At 40.5% G+C, this 25,055-nt stretch overlaps 2 protein-coding genes across 4 annotated transcripts in view; both read right to left on the bottom strand.

Moving 5' to 3' along the window:
* Positions 1–340: 340 nt before the first annotated feature.
* LOC109875216 (complement factor B) overlaps positions 341–25,055 on the bottom strand; it is a 43,247-nt gene continuing 18,532 nt past the window's right edge. The window contains exons 10-18 of one of the 2 annotated variants that reach the window (XM_031810648.1): positions 10,909–11,046; positions 10,690–10,799; positions 10,448–10,571; positions 7,440–7,581; positions 7,281–7,357; positions 4,148–4,248; positions 2,477–2,600; positions 2,198–2,247; positions 341–1,896 (exon numbers count right to left, since the gene is read on the bottom strand). In XM_031810648.1, the coding sequence (XP_031666508.1) occupies positions 1,714–1,896; positions 2,198–2,247; positions 2,477–2,600; positions 4,148–4,248; positions 7,281–7,357; positions 7,440–7,581; positions 10,448–10,571; positions 10,690–10,799; positions 10,909–11,046 (1,049 nt within the window). In that variant the 3' untranslated portion in view covers positions 341–1,713. The other variant, XM_031810649.1, reaches the window with a different exon arrangement.
* LOC116358639 (complement factor B-like) lies at positions 17,159–24,523 on the bottom strand. 2 transcript variants are annotated; one of them, XM_031810650.1, is made up of 6 exons: positions 24,257–24,502; positions 24,098–24,174; positions 20,968–21,068; positions 19,297–19,420; positions 19,018–19,067; positions 17,159–18,716 (listed from the first exon to the last, which is right to left on the bottom strand). In XM_031810650.1, the coding sequence occupies exons 1-6, from the start codon at positions 24,394–24,396 to the stop codon at positions 18,534–18,536; spliced, it is 675 nt and encodes a 224-aa protein (XP_031666510.1). In that variant the 5' UTR covers positions 24,397–24,502; the 3' UTR covers positions 17,159–18,533. The 2 variants fall into 2 exon arrangements, with proteins under 2 accessions (XP_031666510.1, XP_031666511.1); XM_031810651.1 differs by lacking the exons at positions 17,159–18,716; positions 19,018–19,067 and adding an exon at positions 19,086–19,193 and having other exon boundaries at positions 24,257–24,523.

The raw sequence follows: 25,055 nt of genomic DNA on the forward strand, positions 1-25,055 counted from the left end.
ATATTTATTGAAAGGAGCATCCAGTTCATCACTGTGCACTTTCACCACCCTGTGAAGTTCATCCTAAATTGTTTAATCTGTAGCCCAATAAATCGCATGCTTTCATATCATGTCGTGACATTTTGATATGTTAGATGTAAATCTAACGTGTCGTTGGAGTTACTAAATTTACCGCAGATTTGTCATTGGTGTTCCCATCATTGGTGTTACTAATCTTGCTGGTGACACAATGTTCTCATAATGGTAGAAATGACTTAGAGTAATTCACCTGCCATATTAGTTGATTTATAACAGGGATGGGCAACTGGCGGCCTATCCCTTTTGTAGACCCGTGGACCAATTTGACACATTTAATTTTATTCAATAATAATAGAATACACAAGGTGCAATTTCGAAATTCGGTTGTGCATCAGCAGTCACTCATTTAGCCCATGTCAGCAAAACATTTTTAGATTGGTAAATTAGTCTTGCGGCCAGCTATCTAAACTTGTAGTAAGCATGGCAGAATTACCGACAGGGGTGGGACCCATTGATAATCAGTTATCATATTAAAAACTGCAAACATTTGCCTCCAACCTATGGCAAAATGTGTAGAATTGCAGGAAATTAGCTGTAAAACTACACATTTAACTCTCCACCGCATGGCAAAATGTGTAGAATTGCAGAAAACTTGCTTTAAAATGGAAAAACTCTCTATGCCCCATGGCCAAGTGTGCAGAGTTGGAAATTAACTTTAAAACGGAAAATGTTTCTCATCCCTGTCATTAACCAAGAACGCAAGGTAACTGAACTAAATGACAAACTGAAATGGTCCACCCACACAGACAGGAGGCTGAAGAAATTTGACTTGTCACCTAAAACCCTCAAACTTTTACAGATGAACAATTGAGAGCATCCTGTTGTGCTGCATCGCTTCCTGGTACGGCAACTGCACTGCCCACAACTGCAGGGCCTCCAAATAACATCTACTAAACACGTGAATGTGACCAATAAAATTTGATTTGATTTGATTGGAGGGGCTGCTAAAATGTTTTTTTTTCACAAGGTGGAGGGGGGGGGGGGTATGGATGTGGGTATGCAAACCCACGAACCACTGTGGCTCCTCATGATGAGTGCCGGATATGTGGCCCCCACCCCCATCAAAGTTGCCCATCCCTGATTTAGAATAAGAAGATGTACACACATAGATTGAAATAAAAAAGGAATTGGATTTTTTAAAAATGCCTTGCCCAAAAGCCACTGTAATCTAACAATGACACACAAAACATCAGTCACAACTGTCATCTCCACTGGCAAAATTCAAAATAATTTCTCGGAACTGGGTTGAAAATTAACCAGGACATGCCCCTTACCGTAAAACTATCTTTTGGGTCTTGACCAAAGTAAAGTCCAAAGACAATCATTGTGTTTTGATGCATAACCAACTACACAACAGGTCAAAGACGGCAGATTTTCATTAGATATTTGACTGAACTGTCAACAAACACACATTTGAACTAAACCAAATCATGTTCATTTGTAGTAAAAATCTAAACCGTTGCAGACATTAATTTCATATTCCTACAATAAACATACAAACAAAATCACATTGACTGAAAATAACGAACTACTCTTCACAACTTCTGCATGGGCACAACTTCTACATTTTATTTGAATTGTTGATATAGGCCTACTGTATTTAGCAAGTATGTATGCAAGTTACACATATGATTATCAGTCAACAAATTTTAAAGGCTCATAATTAGTTTCAATTTTTTTTTCTCCCAGGTGCTCCTTGAGGAACTTCTGCATTCGGAATAGGTTAATGTGGTAATCTCTAGTAGTTGCAGTTGAAAGAGGCTTTGGGATATTACCCATACACAGGTCGTCCTTAACTCCCCAGCTGATTACACCCACCTAAGACAAAAATAAGTTGATTACTTTAATTATATACAGACATTGTTATTTTAACGTGGCCAAGTTTAACTCCCAAAAACACATTCAAAGGAATAGTAGTACATCACAAATTGAGAGTTTGAACTAAAAAGGCCTTAAAACATCTAGAGAGGTCCAACATTTCAAGAGAAACCTAATTCTGCACATTCCCGAGAATGTCACCGGTGCAATTTCCTGTTTATCTTGATACAACCAGCACCATGCTGATAAAAGAAACATAGTATTTAAACGTGGAAGTATAGGTTATATAATGTACACTCACCTGAATCCGACGTTTTTGATTTTTCAGATACAGGGCGCCACCAGAGTCACCTTTAAATGCACACATACTGTACATGTAATACAATGTCATATAGCCTACCTGTATTTTCACACTGCCAGGTGAGACACCATACATGTAAATGACCATTCATAAAGGTTACACAGCTATGGGATGTGCTAGAAAATATAAAAATGACTGTATAAAAATGCAGAATTTTCCTGTAATACTGTGTTTACTTTCCATAGTGATACATTTCCTTGATACATTGATTTAATATACCTTTGCAGGCAATGTCCTCAACTTTGTCTTCTGTCCCTCCTGTACACAGGAAGTTCTTAGTCACAGCCTCCTTGTAGTTTGTAATGCCCTCAGCTTCCTCTGCATCCTTAATACAGCTCTCCCTCTGTGAAAAAGGAACCGAGACTGTCAGAGTTCAGAGAACCCATCATTGTGGTATTCACTCTGTAACTCTTATAGCCCATGGACGAATCAGATTGTGGAATTGTTTAACCTCTCTAGGGTAGAGGGCAGCATTCGGAATTTTGGATGAAAAGCATGCCCAAATTAAATGGCCTGCTACTCGGGCCCAGAAGATATAATATGCATGTAACTGGTAGATTTGGATAGAAAACACTAACATTTACAAAACTGTTAAAATAGTGTCTGTGAGTATAACATAACTGATTTAGCAGGTGAAAACCTGAGAAAATCCATTCAGGAAGTCGTTTTTTGGGGGTTTTGTAGTTTTCTATTCAATGCCATTACAGTATCCATTGACTTCGGTCTCCATTTGCAGTTCCTATGGCTTCCACTAGATGTCAACAGTCTTTAGAAATCGTTTCAGGCTTGTATTCTTATAAATGAGGGAGTAAGACCAGTCTGAACGAGTGGACCCTAACGTGACGCATGTGCATTTCTTGTTTACCTTTGGAGCGGGGCGGCAGCGTAGCCTAGTGGTTAGAGCGTTGGACTAGTAACCGGAAGGTTGCAAGTTCAAACCCCCGAGCTGATAAGGTACAAATCTGTCGTTCTGCCCCTGAACTTGCAGTTAACCCACTGTTCCTAGGCTGTCATTGAAAATAAGAATTTGTTCTTAACTGACTTGCCTAGTAAAATAAAGGTAAATATTGATGACGTTATTGTCCGGTTGAAATATCATTTAGGCTAAAAAAAACAACCTGAGGATAGAATATAAACATCGTTTGACATGTTTCGATGAACTTTACGGATACAATTTGGATTTTTTGTCTGATTGTTTTGACTGAGTGTGAGACTGTGGATTACTGAAGAAACTGCGCTAACAAAACGGAGGTTTTTGGATATAAAGAGACTTCATCGAACAAAAGGAACATTTATTGAGTAAATTAATGTCTTCTGATTACCACCATATGAAGATCAAAGGTAAGGGATTCATTTTCTCTCTATTTCTGAGTTTTGTAACACTTCTGCTTGGCTGGTTACTGTTTGTAATAATTTGTCAACTGGGCTATGTTCTGGGCTAGGTATGTTCTGGGCTAGGTATGCTTTCACCGAAAAGCATTTTATAAATATGACACTGTGGTTGGTTTAACAAGAAGTTAATCTTTAAACCTATGTAAAATATGTTTTGTTTTCTGAATTTAAACAATGAGCATTTATGTAATTGAATTTGGTGCTCTGCAACCTCACTGGATATTGGCCAGATGGGACGCTAGCGTCCCACAAACCCTAGAGAGGTTAAAGTACTTTCCAGACTTACTACTACTTGTATTAGCAAGTAGACCATCCTCACAGGCAGATGCTTACAGATTTATGAATAAAAAGTAACGACATGTATTTGGGTGAAAGTGTGTAAGCCTAGACACTGCATAAACATTGCTATGGCATGTTTGATTGAGTTCCTGCCTGCTCATGGCCATCTTAAAGCATGATTCTCTGCTGGCGAGAAGGTTTTCACACAAACATTCTCACCTTTTCTTTCAATTTGATTTGAACATCCTTCTCGTACATCTGACCCTTCCACTCAGACATGAATCTGGCAGGTACAGAATTCTGATTCAATAGGAATTCCTCTGGGCAAAGAAAGATCAACTACCATTAGATAGCATACTACCGTAAATGCACATTGAATATTAATAACGATAGCTAAACAACCGTACTTTCTGAGCATGTGCTGCTTTATGGACACAATTTTATACGTAGCTGCTGATCCCTCCACTGCTGCTTCCCCCTCTTTACTGTTCCCCTCACCTCCCATGGCAATGATATCTTTGTCTGCTGTAAAAACTTTGACATGTTGTACAAACTTCTTAGTCTGTTCTAACTATAAACAACCTTTGTTGATAAGAAACAACATGATTGACATGTTGCACAGAGGTGGAACAGTAGGCTACTCTGGCGAAATTCAATGATGTGCTGTCCATCAAATAGTGCAGTGTTGCTTGGTCACTGAGAAGCGAACTAACAATTGTATGTTATTTATTGTTAAATCGCAGATTGTTCTGCCCCAATGCAATTTGCAGACAGGGCTGGGCTACATGTAGGCATTGTTGGGGAGTAATGTAATCTGTTTACAAAAAAACCTGTAACTGTAATTGTTACGTTACCAGCAAATTACAGATACTTTTGAAAAAGTATATGATTACTTCTAGGATTACTTTTAAATTCAGAAAGGATTTTTGCGGGAAAAAAATACATTATGCAACCTTTGTTTTCTCAATTAAATTAAATTCAGTGTTAAAATAAAAAGGTGCACTTGTAAGTTTGTTCCACCTGAAACCACTATGATGACACAGCAAATGCGTTTGATGAATCCTTTTTGTGTTCTTCTAATGCCTCTTTAGGGGAAAGTAATCCAAAAGTAACTGAAATTAATCAGATTACATTACTAGTTTGGGTAATCCAAAAGATACTGATTAGAATTGTGTCAGGTAACTAGTAACTGTAACGGATTACATTAGAAAGTACAAACCCTGCATGTAGGCTAGTTTAGGTTGTTATGTAAGCAAAATGCATAGCAACAAGGCACACAACCCAAAGAAGGATTAAGGAGCCCCCAACACCGAGGAGATGACAGGGCTATAGCCAGCCTTGTCTCAGGGTGGTAAGTTGGTGGTTGACGATATCCCTTTAGTGGTGCGGGGGCTGTGCTTTGGCAAAGTGGGTGGGGTTATATCCTGCCTGTTTGGCCCTGTCCGGGGTTATCGTCGGACAGGGCCACAGTGTCTCCCGACCCCTCCTGTCTCCTCCATTATTTATGCTGCAGTAGTTGATGTGTCGGGGGGATAGGGTCAGTCTGTTATATCTGGAGTATTTCACCTATCTTATCCGGTGTCCCGTGTGAATTTAAGTATGCTCTCTCTAATTCTCTCTCTTTCTCCCTCTTTCTTTCTTTCTCTCTCTCGGAGGACCTGAGCCCTAGGACCATGCCTCAGGACTACCTGGCCTGATGACTCCTTGCTGTCCCCAGTCCACCTGGCCATGCTGCTGCTCCAGTTTCAACTGTTCTGCCTGCGGCTATGGTACCCTGAACTGTTCACCAGACGTGCTACCTGTCCCAGACCTGCTGTTTTCAACTCTCTAGAGACAGCAGGAGTGGTAGAGATACTCTGAATGATTGGCTATGAAAAGCCAACTGACATTTACTCTTGAGGTGATGACCTGTTGCACCCTCGACAACCACTGTGATTATTATTATTTGACCCTGCCGGTCATCTATGAACATTTGAACATCTTGGCCATGTTCTGTTATAATCTCCACACAGCACAGCCAGAAGAGGACTGGCCACCCCTCATAGCCTGATTCCTCTCTAGGTTTCTTCCTAGGTTATGGCCTTTCTAGGGAGTTTTTCCTAGCCACCGTGCTTCTACACCTGCATTGCTTGCGGTTTGGGGTTTTAGGCTGGGTTTCTGTACAGCACTTTGTGACATCAGCTGATGTAAGAAGGGCTTCATAAATACATTTGATTGCTTGATTGATTGTCCTAAAGCCACTCCTGCGTTGTCTTGGCTGTGTGCTCAGGGCTGTTGTCCTTTTGGGAGGTGAACCTTAACCCCAGTCTAAAGTCTGAGCGCTCCATTCACATTTCCCTCGATCCTGACTAGTCTCCCAGTCCCTGCCGCTGAAAAACATCCCCACAGCATGATGCTGCTACCACCATGCTTCACCATAGGGATGGTGCCAGGTTTCCTCCAGACGTGACACTTGGAATTCAGGCCAAAGATTTCAGAGAATCTCCAATCAATGTTACTATTAATGTTGGATCGAGGAATTTGGATAGGATGGAAGAAATTATATAGTAAAACCGGCAAGAGGTAACGTAAACCAGGGAAAAAACGCAATATCGTCCCATGTGCCCAATAAAAAACATCACACAACCCTTCCCAAAGTAAAAACAAAAGTTAGACAATCCTCCCCTATTTTGGACCACCCCTGCCCCAAGTAAATTTCGATCCGTCTGGATATGTGAGCCTGCTTTTGCATGCCAATGCTGATGACTGTTCATTGGTCAACAATCAAGACCCCCAAGAATTTAAAGATGATAGGAAGGGTTAAAAACAGTGCGAGTAAAATGAAAAACAAGAAGTGAGGAGGAGGGTGAGCACGAGCTATGTAAAGAAATGTGTGCATAAAGAAACACATGAGCAGAATGTTATACTATGGTTGTTTGTCTATGGGAAAGAGGCGTACTAAAGATCTATGGTGGACAATAATATGCATTGTGAACAATAAGATTTGGAAGACAAAAATACTTTTTGTCCCCTCAAACATTGTTTAAACAACTATAAACGGAATTAAAAAGAAGCTGGCCAACAAGTTGTCCATTGACACTATTAAATAAGTAAATCATGTTAAGTAGTCTAATAATGAACCCCATGTATTGACGTGAAAACAGATTTGTATTTATACGAATGAATCTATTTATATAAAAAACAAAAAAGGAAAGAGGTGTCCTGTGGGGGTTGGACGGGACAGTTCAAAATGGTTGCGTAGCCTCTGCTTATTGATAATTGGCGCTATAAATAGTTTCTGCTCATATTTTGTGTGCTTATGTTTGGGTAGTTATGACACACTTACATTCATTAGATAAATTCTGTCACTCACCTTGCGCCTTACAGGTTGTTGATGTATGGAGACCTGACGCACGGATGGAGGATATAGTACAAGGAATACAGATGGGCCTGCAAAATACAGCTACATTTCTCATTGTCCTCTGTCCTCATAAACCATGCCATATTTTGGGTTTGCCATGTCCTGACTTACCTGATATATTTAGACCTTTGGACATCACTACTCAACTTCAAGAGTGCCAAATCGTAGTCATAAAACTCTGAAACCCCTTTGTCCTTCTTCTTAAAGACATCATAATCTGGATGAATTATAGGTTTCTGCTCCAACGTCATATCTGAATCAACAGACAAATATGATCTTATTAGTCAGGTGTTTGCCTCACAAATGACCATGTGCTGAAATCAAGGCATCAGAGAATAAGCTACAATTGAATAGAAATGCATTACAATGAATTATCAAATCAAATCAAATTTTATTTGTCACATGCGCAGAATACAACAACCTTACCGTGAAATGCTTACTTACAAGCCCTTAACCAACAATGCAGTTCAAGGAATAGAGTTATAAAATATTTTTTACAAAGCTATTCAATCAAAAACACAAGAAATGTACATAACAATAACGAGGCTATATACAGGGGGTACCGGTACCGAGTCAATATGTGGGGGTACAGGTTAGTCGAGGTAATTTGTAAAGTGACTATGCATAGATAATAAACAGAGACTAGCAGCAGTGTAAAAACAAATTGAGGAGGGGGGGGGGGGGGATCAATGTAAATAGCCCGAGTGGCCATTTAATTAGTTGATCAGCAGTCTTCTGGCTTGGGGGTAAAAGCTGTTAAGGAGCCTTTTGGTCCTAGACTTGGCGCTCTGGTACCGCTTGCCGGGGCCTTCCTCTGACACCGCCTAGTACATACGTCCTGAATGTCAGGAAACTTGGCCCAGTAATGTACTGGGTCATACTACCCTCTGTTACGCCTTACGGTCAGATGCCGAGCAGTTGCCATACCTGGCGGTGATGCAACTGGTCAGGATGCTCTAATGGTGCAGCTGTAGGACGTTTTGAGGGTCTGGGGACCTATGCCAAATCTTTTCAGTCTTCTGAGGGGGAAAAGGTGTTGTTGTGCCCTCTTTACAACTGTCTTGGTGTGTTTGGACCATGATAGTTTGTTGGTGATGTGGACACCAAGTACCTTGAAACTCTTGAGCCGCTCCACTATAGCCCGTCGATTATGGGGGCCTGTTCGGCCCCTCCTTTGCCTGTAGTCCACAATCAGCTCCTTTCTCTTGCTCACATTGAGAGACAGGTTGTTGTCCTGGCACCAGGTCTCTGACCTCCTCCCAATAAAGACTGTCTCGTTGTTGTCGGTGATCAGGCCTACCACTGTTGTGTCGTCAGCAAACTTAATGATGGTGTTGAAGTCGTGCTTGGCCACGCAGTCGTGGGTGATCAGGGAGTACAGGAGGGGACTAAGCACGCACCACTGAGGGGCCCCATCTGCCAGGATCAGCCTGGCAGATGTGTTGTTGCCTACCCTTACCCCCTGGGGAGGCCTGTCAGGAAGTCTAGGATCCAGTTGCAGAGGGAGGTGTTTAGTCCCAGGGTCCTTAGATTAGTGATAAGCTTTGAGGGCACTATGGTGTTGAACTGCGAGCTGTAGTCAATGAAAATAATTCTCACATAGGCGTTCCTTTTGTCCAGGTGGGAAAGGGCAGTGTGGAGTGTGATTGAGACTCTGTCATCTGTGGATCTGTTGGTGCCATATGCGACTTGGAGTGGGTCTAGCGTTTCTGGCATGATGGTGTTGATGTGAGCCATGACCAGCCATTCAAAGCACTACAGACGTGAGTGCTTCACGGGCGGTAATAATTTAGACAGGTTACCTTCGCTTTCTTGGGCACAGGGACGATGGTCTGTTTAAAACATGTAGGTATTACAGACGCTGCCAGGGAGAGGTTGAAAATATCAGTTTAGACACTTGCCAGTTGGTCCACGCATACTTTGAGTACAGGTCCAGGTAATCCGTCTGGCACCACAGTTTTGTGAATGTTGACTTGTTTATGGGGTCTTGCTCACATCGGCAACGGAGAGCGTGATCACACAGTCGTCCAGAACAGCTGGTGCTCTCATGCATGCTTCAGTGTTGCTTGCCTCAAAGCGAGCATAAAAGGCATTTAGCTCATCTGGTAGGCTTGCGTCACTGGGCAGCTCGTGGCTGGGTTTTCCTTTGTAGTCCGTAATAGTTCTCAAGCCCTGCCACATCCGACGAGCGTCAAAGCCATTCAATCTCAGTCCTGTTCTGACGCTTGGCCTGTTTGACGGTTCACCTGACGGCATAGCAGGATTTCTTGTAAGCGTCCGGAAGCGGCAGCTCTAGCCTTTAGCTCAGTGCGGATGTTGCCTGTAATCCATGGCTTCTGGTTGGGAAATGTACGTATGATCCCTGTGGGGACAACGTCAACAGCTACAAATAATATAATATAATATAAACTCTCTTGGTAGATAGTGTGGTCTACAGCTTATCATGAGGTATTCTACCTCAGGTAAGCAATACCTCAAGACGTCTTTAATATTAGACATCGCGCACCAGCAGTTATTGACCAACAGAAACTTACACTCCCGCCCCCATTGTCTTACCAAACGTAGCTGCTCTGTCCTGCCGAAACACAGAGAAGGCAGCCAGCTCCATATTATCCGCATCGTCGTTCAGCCAAGTATCAGTGAAACATAAGATATTACAGTTTTTAATGTCCCGTTGGTAGGATAGTCAATGGTAGATCGTCCAGTTGGTTTTCCAATGATTGCACGTTGGCCAATAAATTTAGAGGGTAGTGGTGGTTTACCTACTCGCCTGCAAATTCTTACAAGGCCCGCGCTCCTCCCCCTTTTCTCTGTGTTTTCTTCACGCTGATGATGCGGATTTGGTCCTTGTCTCGACAAAGCAGTATATGCTCCGCGTCCGACTCATTAAAGAAAAAGTATTTGTCCAGTTCGAGGAGAGTAACCGCTGTACTGATGTCCAGAAGCTCTTTTCGGTCATGAGAGATGGCAGCAACAACATTATGAACAAAATGAGTTTACAGCAATGCGGGGAAAAAAACATAGCAGTTGGTTAGGAGCCTGTAAAACGGCAGCCCTCCCCTCCGGCACCATTATTGAATTGTACACATTGCCCAGAGATGTTCAGAGAAGCACAGTACCTTCCTGGTCGGAGACCTTCACTTTAATCATATCTATCTGCTTATCCCTGAAACAGTGAGCAGCTGTAAGGACAAATCTAGGCGTAACAAGGGTACCCATGCAAGAGCTATGCTCATTTCCGACCTGAATGGAAGAAGGAGAAATAGATAAATACTGTAGCATGCCTACACAGTAGCCGTATAGTAGTTCCTCTTTCATGTAAAATGTTTCTCTAAGATCTATTTGTTGTTAATTGACTCACCAAGACAGAGATTGTGACTACCCAAGGGTATTCTTGCCGTTTGGATGTGGTGGAATCATCACCATCACGGTCCCAGGATAGACCACACAGGTCTACACTGTTACTCTCATCTATAGAGAAGCAGAGAGAGAAAAAAAACACACCTATGATCCTGTACACCAAGGTGCACTAATTAAATCTGTAGACACTACATATACACCCATGCAATCCTACACTGACCTATAATCATCTTGAACAAGGATGTCAGTTTGGTGTCATCTCTTAGTTTGTAGAAATGCCTTTCTGAACTCTTCTTCGACACCAACTTGTTGATTTCCTCCTCGTTCATTGCTGCCCCCACACCGAAAACATAAATATCTGAAAGACAAGTGACAGACAGCTTATGATATCTATGACACGTGTCCTTCACCTCTTATTTCCTGTGGGTTGATCTTTTTTTTTAAATTTCTCCTTGAGTTTAAGTATTCACATTGGTTGAGTTCCTGCCCGACTACATTGCACCCAGCAAACAGGGGATGTCCTAAGGACATTTGGCCATGTTCCCATGAGGTCCGTGGGGTGACGCACAATTGGCCTAGCGTCGTCCGGGTTAGGGAGGGTTTGGCCGGTAGGAATATCCTTGTCTCATCGCGCACCAGCAACTCCTGTGGCGGGCCGGGCGCAGTGCACGCTAACCAAGGTCGCCAGGTACACAGTGTTTCCTCCGACACATTGGTGCGGCTAGCTTCCGGGTTGGATGCGCGCTGTGTTAAGAAGCAGTGCGGTTTGGTTGGGTTGTGTTGTGTTGTGTTTCGGAGGACGCATGGCTTTCGACCTTCGTCTCTCCCGAGCCCGTACGGGAGTTGTAGCGATGAGACAAGATAGTAATTACTAACAATTGGATACCACGAAATTGGGGAGAAAGGGGTAAAAATAAAAATAAATAAAAAAAAGTTTAAAAAAAGAATGTTACAATAATAATTAGCTAACATAATGTGCCATTGGAACAAAGGAGTGATGGTTGTGGATAATGGGCATTTGTTCGCCTATGTAGATATTCCATTAAAAAAATAGCTGTTTCCAGCTACAATAGTCATTTATAGTCTTCTGGTGTTTTTCAGAGTCAGTAGAAAGGCCTCTTTGGTGTACTAAGTTTTCATAACTGTGACTTTAATTGCCTACCGTGCAGAGGGGTCAAATACTTATTTCCCTCATTAAAATTCAAATAAATTTATAACATTTTTGACATGCGTTGTTCTGGATTTTGTTGTTGTTATTCTGTTTCTCACTGTTCAAATAAACCTACAATTAAAATTAGACTGGTCATTTCTTTGTCAGTGGGCAAATGTACAAAATCAGCAGGGGATCAAATACTTTTTTCCCCTCACTGTAAATTAAATTGACTAAGGCCCTTCTCCCCCGATTGCTCAGTTTGGCCAGGCGGCCAGATCTAGGAAGTATCTTGGTGGTTCCAAACGTCTTCCATTTAAGAATGACTGAGGCCACTGTGTACTTGGTAACATTTTTCGGTACCCTTCCGCAGATCTGTGCCTCGACGCAGTCCTGTCTCGGAGCTCTACGGACAATTCCTTCGAACTCATGGCTTGGTTTTTGCTCTGACATGCACTGTCAACTAACTGTGGTACCTTATCAGTGGTGTAAAGTACTTAACCTCTCTGCGCACGGAACCCGCTTGCGGGCTGAAATTCCACAACATACGGTGATCGCTACATAAATAGTCATATCAAACATTCATGAAAATACAAGTGTCTCACATGTATCGAAAACCTAGAATCTTGCTAATCCAACTGCGTTGTCAGATTTAAAAAAGGATTTACTGCGAAAGAATACGATGCGATTATCTGAGCATAGAGCCCCATAAAATAAAAAAAATTCAACCCGCACAGGCGTAACATATACAAACTGCATTAAAATAAATTGTTTACCTTTGACGGTCTTTGTTTGCAATTCCAATACTCATTGTTACACAATGAATGATCTTTTGTTTGATAAAATCTGTTTTTATAGCCTAACACGAAACATTTTGTGAACCGCTTGAGTTGTGAATTCCGTCTCATTCCATTTTCGACGACACATTCCAGGTAAATAACCCACACAGAACGTGACTTTTCCAGTCATGTTGGGTTTCACTGCAATCAACTGGTTTGTTTGTAACACAATCAAACATGGGCCATTTCCCGGGATGTATTGACTGAAAGAAACCGATTTGAAGACAACAAGTCATGACATCATTGCGCACCAATGATTTGACCACTGTTTCGTTGATTGACTGTCTTTTAACCCAATGACCACTGATCGTCTTGAAATCTAGCTGGGTAGATAGCCAATGAGCTGAGGTAAACGGCAATAGGTCATGTTTATGTGTTGCAAGACCAACCCATGTAGTAAGCTCCAGCGTAAAGAGAGTCATTTGCTATTGAAGTTTCATACCGGAAGGAGAAACACATATTACACACTGCATTGTTTGGTAAACGCGCAGATTCAGCTGTTTATATATCAATCAGTATGGCGACTAAGTCAGGGAAAGCTAAATCTAAGTCTAGATATACAGATGTACACACAATTTTAGAATAAATTGATTGGGAAAGTGAGACAGAGAATGTTGTAGAACGATTCATTTAGCGATTGTGGAGGAATATTTTTTGAACGGGAGAGGACATCGTTTTGGACTGGTAAGTTATTATGCTAATGCCCTTGTTTGAAATTAATAATATAAAATATTATTTGTGATTTTTTTTACATTTTAGAAGCAATATATAAACATGTAATGTCATGAAATGTGAGATGCGTGTGTCTGCCGCCCCACCCCAACCCACATGAAATAGCCTATTTGAGGCTGTTGAGGGGAGGGCAGGCCCACAACAATGGCCAAAGTGAAATGGAGACAGTAGATACAGCTGGTCTGTTGTAATAAAATAAAGACAGTAGATCTTATGTTCCCTGTACCCTGTACTCTATATACATACATATATGTATGTATATACACACATATATATATACACACATATATATATATGGTTCCTCTCTAGGTTTCTTCCTAGGTTTTTGCCTTTCTAGGGAGTTGTTCCTAGCCACCGTGCTTCTACACCTGCATTGCTTGCTGTTTGGGGTTTTAGGCTGGGGCTATATAAATTGATTTGATTTGATAGAGGACTGAGGGTCTTCCAAATATTGAAAGTGTGTAAATAGTTACCCATGTTATTTTGTAAATGTATATATATATTTTTTTCCATCATTTTTTCTGGGGGGGGGGGGGGGTGTTAGAATACCATTTTGGTATTTAGTATATAGTTATTTGTTTCAAAATGTATACCTTCACCAATTTGGCCACTTGGGCTACTTGTGTGGGACACCTGGGTGATTTCATGATAAATGTCATGTAGCACACATTTTGGAAGTTATCATTCTGACACTTTGCACAAGTACTGCTGCCCTCTTATATTATTCACTGAAATTGTCCCCATCATCCTATCTGAATGTTTGTTTTATCTTGTTCATTTTAAAGATGATGATACAAAAATAAAAAACGTATGTTTTTTTTCATTGTTTTATCTAAACCAGATCTATTGTGTTATATTCTCCTACATATTCAATTCACATTTACACAAACTTCAGAGTGTTTTCTTTCAAATGGTACCAAGAATATGCATATCCTTGGTTCTGTGCCTGAGCTACAGGCTGTTAGATTTGGGTATGTCTTCAGGCGGAAATTGCATAAAGTAGGGGGGTAGCTGTAAGAGGTTTTAAGTAAAATACTTTAAAGTACTACTTAAGTAGTTTTTGGGGGGGGTATCTGTATTTTACTTTACTATTTATATTTCTGACAACTTTCACATTTACTCCACTACATTACTAAAGAAAATAATATACTTTTTACTCCATACATCTTTCCTGACACACAAAAGTACACATTACATTTTGAATGCTTAGGTGAACAGGAAAATGGTCTCATAACCTCATGAGAAAATCCATGGTCAACCCTACTGCCTCTGATCTAGCAGACACACTAAACACAAATGTTTAGTTTGTAAATCATGTCCGAGTGTTGGTGTGCCCCTGATTATCTGTAAATGTAAAAAAAACAAGAAAACGTGCTGTCTGGTTTGCTTAATATAAGTTATTTGAAATTATTTAGATACTTAAGTATATTTTAGCAATTACATTTACTTTTGATACTTAAGCATATATATATTTTTTATACTTAACTTTTACTCAAGTAGTATTTTACTGGGTGACTTTCACTTATACTTGAGTCATTTTCTAAGGGGGCTGAATAATTTTGCACGCCCAATTTTTCAGTTTTTGATTTGTTAAAAAAGTTTGAAATATCCAATAAATGTCGTTCCACTTCATGATTGTGTCCCACTTGTTGTTGATTCTTCACAAAAAAATACAGTTTTATATCTTTATGTTTGAAGCCTGAAATGTGGCAAAAGGTCGCAAAGTTCAAGGGGGCCGAATACTTTCGCATGGCACTGTATCTTCAACCTTTGATCCTTGTGTAACAGTATAACTTAAGACCGTCCCCTCGCCCATACCTGGGCGCGAACCAGGGACCCTCTGCACACATCAACAACAGTCACCCATGAAGCATCGTTACCCATCGCTCCACAAAAGCCGTGGCCCTTGCAGAGCAAGGGGAACCACTACTTCAAGGTCTCAGAGCAAGTGACGTCACCGATTGAAACGCTATTTAGCGCGCACCACCGCTAACTAGCTAGCTATTTCACATCCGTTACACTTGGCCACATAGAGAACAAAGACTTTCCTCACCGATTGAGTGTAACATTCCTAATAGTCAAATATCTCCAGGTCTCTTCTTATCTTTCATTCCATTTCCTACTTCTTCATTAGCATTATTAAATGTTGATTGAATAAAAAATAAAGTGTTTGTTTTGTTATTTTGGTAAAGAACACCAAATAATTCATACCATCAGATTAATCCATTTCTTACTATTATTATACATTTTAGTCTTATAGAGGTATTATTAAAATAACTCACAAGTCAGGTCCTCTTAGAACACCATTTTGTCCAGGGCAATGCACAGACCGTTTGAGGGGCATGTGCTCAAACAAAAAAAAGTTAATTGGAACTGTAACTGCGGTCACAAACTAGTTGAGCAATTATTACAAGAGGGGAAAGCTGCACAATCTGATGAGTAAAGTATTTAACAAAACTATTTTTGAACTGGAATAAATGCTGCACTTACCAACACAATTCCAAATCGCAATGACCAACACAATTCCAGTCAAAATAGATTGTAAGAAATACTGGTAGCTACATCTGTAGCTACCATATAGACTTTCTGACCATACAAACTTTTTGACCTGAAACCTTCAAAAAGGAGTGGTACAGAACTTGCTACCCCCGCGCATGCATGTGCAAGTGTGCACACACGTGCACGCACAAATCACCGTGCAAATGTAGCCTGTCATTACAGCCATAAACTGAGACTTTATAAAGGCAAGATATACTAGATAAATAAACTGTGTTTTACAACTGCAACTGCAACTTATTTATGTTAGCAGTCACTATCAACTAGGGATATATCATGTCACTTTTCTGGTGTCCAGAGCAAGCAAAATCATATAACCTACTTGTAGCAGAGGTTGCAGGATCTGATGGAAAGCATGTTGTCTGCACCGCACCATCACTTTTGAGGGCAGCCTGGCTGAACAGTGCTCATTGCCAGCTGGGTAGCTCTGTTCTTACACACAAATATATTAATCAACTTGCCATGTTACATCTTCATCCCATAATATTGAAGGCAGTGCAATTGTAGCTAACTGCTTATCTTTAGACATATTGTCACTTGCCAGTACACTCTTAGAGAAAAAGGTGCCATCTAGAACCTTTAAGGGTTCTTCGGCTGTCCCTGTACTGTAGCAACCCTGTGTTTACAAACGTGGCTTTACAAGTAGGCCATCATTGTAAATAAGAATTTGTTCTTAACTGACATGCGTAGTTAAATTAAGGTTAAATAAAACATTAAATTAAATAGCCAACAGCTTGCAGGTACAGTGCGGTATACTGTACATGAGATTATTATGGACAAAAGTGCAAGATTATTTTTATTTGTCAAACAGCAGCCAAGCATCAATCCTCATGGTACCAGAATAAGACCCTTGATATTTATTGAAAGGAGCATCCAGTTCATCACTGTGCACTTTCACCACCCTGTGAAGTTCATCCTAAATTGTTTAATCTGTAGCCCAATAAATCGCATGCTTTCATATCATGTCGTGACATTTTGATATGTTAGATGTAAATCTAACGTGTCGTTGGAGTTACTAAATTTACCGCAGATTTGTCATTGGTGTTCCCATCATTGGTGTTACTAATCTTGCTGGTGACACAATGTTCTCATAATGGTAGAAATGACTTAGAGTAATTCACCTGCCATATTAGTTGATTTATAACAGGGATGGGCAACTGGCGGCCTATCCCTTTTGTAGACCCGTGGACCAATTTGACACATTTAATTTTATTCAATAATAATAGAATACACAAGGTGCAATTTCGAAATTCGGTTGTGCATCAGCAGTCACTCATTTAGCCCATGTCAGCAAAACATTTTTAGATTGGTAAATTAGTCTTGCGGCCAGCTATCTAAACTTGTAGTAAGCATGGCAGAATTACCGACAGGGGTGGGACCCATTGATAATCAGTTATCATATTAAAAACTGCAAACATTTGCCTCCAACCTATGGCAAAATGTGTAGAATTGCAGGAAATTAGCTGTAAAACTACACATTTAACTCTCCACCGCATGGCAAAATGTGTAGAATTGCAGAAAACTTGCTTTAAAATGGAAAAACTCTCTATGCCCCATGGCCAAGTGTGCAGAGTTGGAAATTAACTTTAAAACGGAAAATGTTTCTCATCCCTGTCATTAACCAAGAACGCAAGGTAACTGAACTAAATGACAAACTGAAATGGTCCACCCACACAGACAGGAGGCTGAAGAAATTTGACTTGTCACCTAAAACCCTCAAACTTTTACAGATGAACAATTGAGAGCATCCTGTTGTGCTGCATCGCTTCCTGGTACGGCAACTGCACTGCCCACAACTGCAGGGCCTCCAAATAACATCTACTAAACACGTGAATGTGACCAATAAAATTTGATTTGATTTGATTGGAGGGGCTGCTAAAATGTTTTTTTTTCACAAGGTGGAGGGGGGGGGGGGGGTATGGATGTGGGTATGCAAACCCACGAACCACTGTGGCTCCTCATGATGAGTGCCGGATATGTGGCCCCCACCCCCATCAAAGTTGCCCATCCCTGATTTAGAATAAGAAGATGTACACACATAGATTGAAATAAAAAAGGGATTGGATTTTTTAAAAATGCCTTGCCCAAAAGCCACTGTAATCTAACAATGACACACAAAACATCAGTCACAACTGTCATCTCCACTGGCAAAATTCAAAATAATTTCTCGGAACTGGGTTGAAAATTAACCAGGACATGCCCCTTACCGTAAAACTATCTTTTGGGTCTTGACCAAAGTAAAGTCCAAAGACAATCATTGTGTTTTGATGCATAACCAACTACACAACAGGTCAAAGACGGCAGATTTTCATTAGATATTTGACTGAACTGTCAACAAACACACATTTGAACTAAACCAAATCATGTTCATTTGTAGTAAAAATCTAAACCGTTGCAGACATTAATTTCATATTCCTACAATAAACATACAAACAAAATCACATTGACTGAAAATAACGAACTACTCTTCACAACTTCTGCATGGGCACAACTTCTACATTTTATTTGAATTGTTGATATAGGCCTACTGTATTTAGCAAGTATGTATGCAAGTTACACATATGATTATCAGTCAACAAATTTTAAAGGCTCATAATTAGTTTCAATTTTTTTTTCTCCCAGGTGCTCCTTGAGGAACTTCTGCATTCGGAATAGGTTAATGTGGTAATCTCTAGTAGTTGCAGTTGAAAGAGGCTTTGGGATATTACCCATACACAGGTCGTCCTTAACTCCCCAGCTGATTACACCCACCTAAGACAAAAATAAGTTGATTACTTTAATTATATACAGACATTGTTATTTTAACGTGGCCAAGTTTAACTCCCAAAAACACATTCAAAGGAATAGTAGTACATCACAAATTGAGAGTTTGAACTAAAAAGGCCTTAAAACATCTAGAGAGGTCCAACATTTCAAGAGAAACCTAATTCTGCACATTCCCGAGAATGTCACCGGTGCAATTTCCTGTTTATCTTGATACAACCAGCACCATGCTGATAAAAGAAACATAGTATTTAAACGTGGAAGTATAGGTTATATAATGTACACTCACCTGAATCCGACGTTTTTGATTTTTCAGATACAGGGCGCCACCAGAGTCACCTTTAAATGCACACATACTGTACATGTAATACAATGTCATATAGCCTACCTGTATTTTCACACTGCCAGGTGAGACACCATACATGTAAATGACCATTCATAAAGGTTACACAGCTATGGGATGTGCTAGAAAATATAAAAATGACTGTATAAAAATGCAGAATTTTCCTGTAATACTGTGTTTACTTTCCATAGTGATACATTTCCTTGATACATTGATTTAATATACCTTTGCAGGCAATGTCCTCAACTTTGTCTTCTGTCCCTCCTGTACACAGGAAGTTCTTAGTCACAGCCTCCTTGTAGTTTGTAATGCCCTCAGCTTCCTCTGCATCCTTAATACAGCTCTCCCTCTGTGAAAAAGGAACCGAGACTGTCAGAGTTCAGAGAACCCATCATTGTGGTATTCACTCTGTAACTCTTATAGCCCATGGACGAATCAGATTGTGGAATTGTTTAACCTCTCTAGGGTAGAGGGCAGCATTCGGAATTTTGGATGAAAAGCATGCCCAAATTAAATGGCCTGCTACTCGGGCCCAGAAGATATAATATGCATGTAACTGGTAGATTTGGATAGAAAACACTAACATTTACAAAACTGTTAAAATAGTGTCTGTGAGTATAACATAACTGATTTAGCAGGTGAAAACCTGAGAAAATCCATTCAGGAAGTCGTTTTTTGGGGGTTTTGTAGTTTTCTATTCAATGCCATTACAGTATCCATTGACTTCGGTCTCCATTTGCAGTTCCTATGGCTTCCACTAGATGTCAACAGTCTTTAGAAATCGTTTCAGGCTTGTATTCTTATAAATGAGGGAGTAAGACCAGTCTGAACGAGTGGACCCTAACGTGACGCATGTGCATTTCTTGTTTACCTTTGGAGCGGGGCGGCAGCGTAGCCTAGTGGTTAGAGCGTTGGACTAGTAACCGGAAGGTTGCAAGTTCAAACCCCCGAGCTGATAAGGTACAAATCTGTCGTTCTGCCCCTGAACTTGCAGTTAACCCACTGTTCCTAGGCTGTCATTGAAAATAAGAATTTGTTCTTAACTGACTTGCCTAGTAAAATAAAGGTAAATATTGATGACGTTATTGTCCGGTTGAAATATCATTTAGGCAAAAAAAAACAACCTGAGGATAGAATATAAACATCGTTTGACATGTTTCGATGAACTTTACGGATACAATTTGGATTTTTTGTCTGATTGTTTTGACTGAGTGTGAGACTGTGGATTACTGAAGAAACTGCGCTAACAAAACGGAGGTTTTTGGATATAAAGAGACTTCATCGAACAAAAGGAACATTTATTGAGTAAATTAATGTCTTCTGATTACCACCATATGAAGATCAAAGGTAAGGGATTCATTTTCTCTCTATTTCTGAGTTTTGTAACACTTCTGCTTGGCTGGTTACTGTTTGTAATAATTTGTCAACTGGGCTATGTTCTGGGCTAGGTATGTTCTGGGCTAGGTATGCTTTCACCGAAAAGCATTTTATAAATATGACACTGTGGTTGGTTTAACAAGAAGTTAATCTTTAAACCTATGTAAAATATGTTTTGTTTTCTGAATTTAAACAATGAGCATTTATGTAATTGAATTTGGTGCTCTGCAACCTCACTGGATATTGGCCAGATGGGACGCTAGCGTCCCACAAACCCTAGAGAGGTTAAAGTACTTTCCAGACTTACTACTACTTGTATTAGCAAGTAGACCATCCTCACAGGCAGATGCTTACAGATTTATGAATAAAAAGTAACGACATGTATTTGGGTGAAAGTGTGTAAGCCTAGACACTGCATAAACATTGCTATGGCATGTTTGATTGAGTTCCTGCCTGCTCATGGCCATCTTAAAGCATGATTCTCTGCTGGCGAGAAGGTTTTCACACAAACATTCTCACCTTTTCTTTCAATTTGATTTGAACATCCTTCTCGTACATCTGACCCTTCCACTCAGACATGAATCTGGCAGGTACAGAATTCTGATTCAATAGGAATTCCTCTGGGCAAAGAAAGATCAACTACCATTAGATAGCATACTACCGTAAATGCACATTGAATATTAATAACGATAGCTAAACAACCGTACTTTCTGAGCATGTGCTGCTTTATGGACACAATTTTATACGTAGCTGCTGATCCCTCCACTGCTGCTTCCCCCTCTTTACTGTTCCCCTCACCTCCCATGGCAATGATATCTTTGTCTGCTGTAAAAACTTTGACATGTTGTACAAACTTCTTAGTCTGTTCTAACTATAAACAACCTTTGTTGATAAGAAACAACATGATTGACATGTTGCACAGAGGTGGAACAGTAGGCTACTCTGGCGAAATTCAATGATGTGCTGTCCATCAAATAGTGCAGTGTTGCTTGGTCACTGAGAAGCGAACTAACAATTGTATGTTATTTATTGTTAAATCGCAGATTGTTCTGCCCCAATGCAATTTGCAGACAGGGCTGGGCTACATGTAGGCATTGTTGGGGAGTAATGTAATCTGTTTACAAAAAAACCTGTAACTGTAATTGTTACGTTACCAGCAAATTACAGATACTTTTGAAAAAGTATATGATTACTTCTAGGATTACTTTTAAATTCAGAAAGGATTTTTGCGGGAAAAAAATACATTATGCAACCTTTGTTTTCTCAATTAAATTAAATTCAGTGTTAAAATAAAAAGGTGCACTTGTAAGTTTGTTCCACCTGAAACCACTATGATGACACAGCAAATGCGTTTGATGAATCCTTTTTGTGTTCTTCTAATGCCTCTTTAGGGGAAAGTAATCCAAAAGTAACTGAAATTAATCAGATTACATTACTAGTTTGGGTAATCCAAAAGATACTGATTAGAATTGTGTCAGGTAACTAGTAACTGTAACGGATTACATTAGAAAGTACAAACCCTGCATGTAGGCTAGTTTAGGTTGTTATGTAAGCAAAATGCATAGCAACAAGGCACACAACCCAAAGAAGGATTAAGGAGCCCCCAACACCGAGGAGATGACAGGGCTATAGCCAGCCTTGTCTCAGGGTGGTAAGTTGGTGGTTGACGATATCCCTTTAGTGGTGCGGGGGCTGTGCTTTGGCAAAGTGGGTGGGGTTATATCCTGCCTGTTTGGCCCTGTCCGGGGTTATCGTCGGACAGGGCCACAGTGTCTCCCGACCCCTCCTGTCTCCTCCATTATTTATGCTGCAGTAGTTGATGTGTCGGGGGGATAGGGTCAGTCTGTTATATCTGGAGTATTTCACCTATCTTATCCGGTGTCCCGTGTGAATTTAAGTATGCTCTCTCTAATTCTCTCTCTTTCTCCCTCTTTCTTTCTTTCTCTCTCTCGGAGGACCTGAGCCCTAGGACCATGCCTCAGGACTACCTGGCCTGATGACTCCTTGCTGTCCCCAGTCCACCTGGCCATGCTGCTGCTCCAGTTTCAACTGTTCTGCCTGCGGCTATGGTACCCTGAACTGTTCACCAGACGTGCTACCTGTCCCAGACCTGCTGTTTTCAACTCTCTAGAGACAGCAGGAGTGGTAGAGATACTCTGAATGATTGGCTATGAAAAGCCAACTGACATTTACTCTTGAGGTGATGACCTGTTGCACCCTCGACAACCACTGTGATTATTATTATTTGACCCTGCCGGTCATCTATGAACATTTGAACATCTTGGCCATGTTCTGTTATAATCTCCACACAGCACAGCCAGAAGAGGACTGGCCACCCCTCATAGCCTGATTCCTCTCTAGGTTTCTTCCTAGGTTATGGCCTTTCTAGGGAGTTTTTCCTAGCCACCGTGCTTCTACACCTGCATTGCTTGCGGTTTGGGGTTTTAGGCTGGGTTTCTGTACAGCACTTTGTGACATCAGCTGATGTAAGAAGGGCTTCATAAATACATTTGATTGCTTGATTGATTGTCCTAAAGCCACTCCTGCGTTGTCTTGGCTGTGTGCTCAGGGCTGTTGTCCTTTTGGGAGGTGAACCTTAACCCCAGTCTAAAGTCTGAGCGCTCCATTCACATTTCCCTCGATCCTGACTAGTCTCCCAGTCCCTGCCGCTGAAAAACATCCCCACAGCATGATGCTGCTACCACCATGCTTCACCATAGGGATGGTGCCAGGTTTCCTCCAGACGTGACACTTGGAATTCAGGCCAAAGATTTCAGAGAATCTCCAATCAATGTTACTATTAATGTTGGATCGAGGAATTTGGATAGGATGGAAGAAATTATATAGTAAAACCGGCAAGAGGTAACGTAAACCAGGGAAAAAAACGCAATATCGTCCCATGTGCCCAATAAAAAACATCACACAACCCTTCCCAAAGTAAAAACAAAAGTTAGACAATCCTCCCCTATTTGGACCACCCCTGCCCCAAGTAAATTTCGATCCGTCTGGATATGTGAGCCTGCTTTTGCATGCCAATGCTGATGACTGTTCATTGGTCAACAATCAAGACCCCCAAGAATTTAAAGATGATAGAAGGGTTAAAACAGTGCGAGTAAAATGAAAAACAAGAAGTGAGGAGGAGGGTGAGCACGAGCTATGTAAAGAAATGTGTGCATAAAGAAACACATGAGCAGAATGTTATACTATGGTTGTTTGTCTATGGGAAAGAGGCGTACTAAAGATCTATGGTGGACAATAATATGCATTGTGAACAATAAGATTTGGAAGACAAAAATACTTTTTGTCCCCTCAAACATTGTTTAACAACTATAAACGGAATTAAAAAGAAGCTGGCCAACAAGTTGTCCATTGACACTATTAAATAAGTAAATCATGTTAAGTAGTCTATAATGAACCCCATGTATTGACGTGAAAACAGATTTGTATTTATACGAATGAATCTATTTATATAAAAAACAAAAAAGGAAAGAGGTGTCCTGTGGGGGGTTGGACGGGACAGTTCAAAATGGTTGCGTAGCCTCTGCTTATTGATAATTGGCGCTATAAATAGTTTCTGCTCATATTTTGTGTGCTTATGTTTGGGTAGTTATGACACACTTACATTCATTAGATAAATTCTGTCACTCACCTTGCGCCTTACAGGTTGTTGATGTATGGAGACCTGACGCACGGATGGAGGATATAGTACAAGGAATACAGATGGGCCTGCAAAATACAGCTACATTTCTCATTGTCCTCTGTCCTCATAAACCATGCCATATTTTGGGTTTGCCATGTCCTGACTTACCTGATATATTTAGACCTTTGGACATCACTACTCAACTTCAAGAGTGCCAAATCGTAGTCATAAAACTCTGAAACCCCTTTGTCCTTCTTCTTAAAGACATCATAATCTGGATGAATTATAGGTTTCTGCTCCAACGTCATATCTGAATCAACAGACAAATATGATCTTATTAGTCAGGTGTTTGCCTCACAAATGACCATGTGCTGAAATCAAGGCATCAGAGAATAAGCTACAATTGAATAGAAATGCATTACAATGAATTATCAAATCAAATCAAATTTTATTTGTCACATGCGCAGAATACAACAACCTTACCGTGAAATGCTTACTTACAAGCCCTTAACCAACAATGCAGTTCAAGGAATAGAGTTATAAAATATTTTTTACAAAGCTATTCAATCAAAGAATGACTGAGGCTACTGTGTACTTGGTAACATTTTTCGGTACCCTTCCGCAGATCTGTGCCTCGACGCAGTCCTGTCTCGGAGCTCTACGGACAATTCCTTCGAACTCATGGCTTGGTTTTTGCTCTGACATGCACTGTCAACTAACTGTGGTACCTTATCAGTGGTGTAAAGTACTTAACCTCTCTGCGCACGGAACCCGCTTGCGGGCTGAAATTCCACAACATACGGTGATCGCTACATAAATAGTCATATCAAACATTCATGAAAATACAAGTGTCTCACATGTATCGAAAACCTAGAATCTTGCTAATCCAACTGCGTTGTCAGATTTAAAAAAGGATTTACTGCGAAAGAATACGATGCGATTATCTGAGCATAGAGCCCCATAAAAA

The sequence above is a fragment of the Oncorhynchus kisutch genome, linkage group LG30, assembly GCF_002021735.2.
Source record: "Oncorhynchus kisutch isolate 150728-3 linkage group LG30, Okis_V2, whole genome shotgun sequence".
Classification (NCBI taxonomy): Eukaryota; Metazoa; Chordata; class Actinopteri; order Salmoniformes; family Salmonidae; genus Oncorhynchus; species Oncorhynchus kisutch.

Bases quoted from the DNA above. Each gene is read 5' to 3' on its own strand.
- LOC116358639 (XM_031810650.1), bottom strand. From the start codon at position 24,396: ATGACGTTGGAGCAGAAACCTATAATTCATCCAGATTATGATGTCTTT. The intron at 21,069-24,097 runs GTGAGTGACAGA...TTCTTTGCCCAG, and splicing joins AACAACCTGTAAGGCGCAAG to AGGAATTCCTATTGAATCAG. The intron at 19,068-19,296 runs GTATATTAAATC...GTGCATTTAAAG, and splicing joins TGAGGACATTGCCTGCAAAG to GTGACTCTGGTGGCGCCCTG.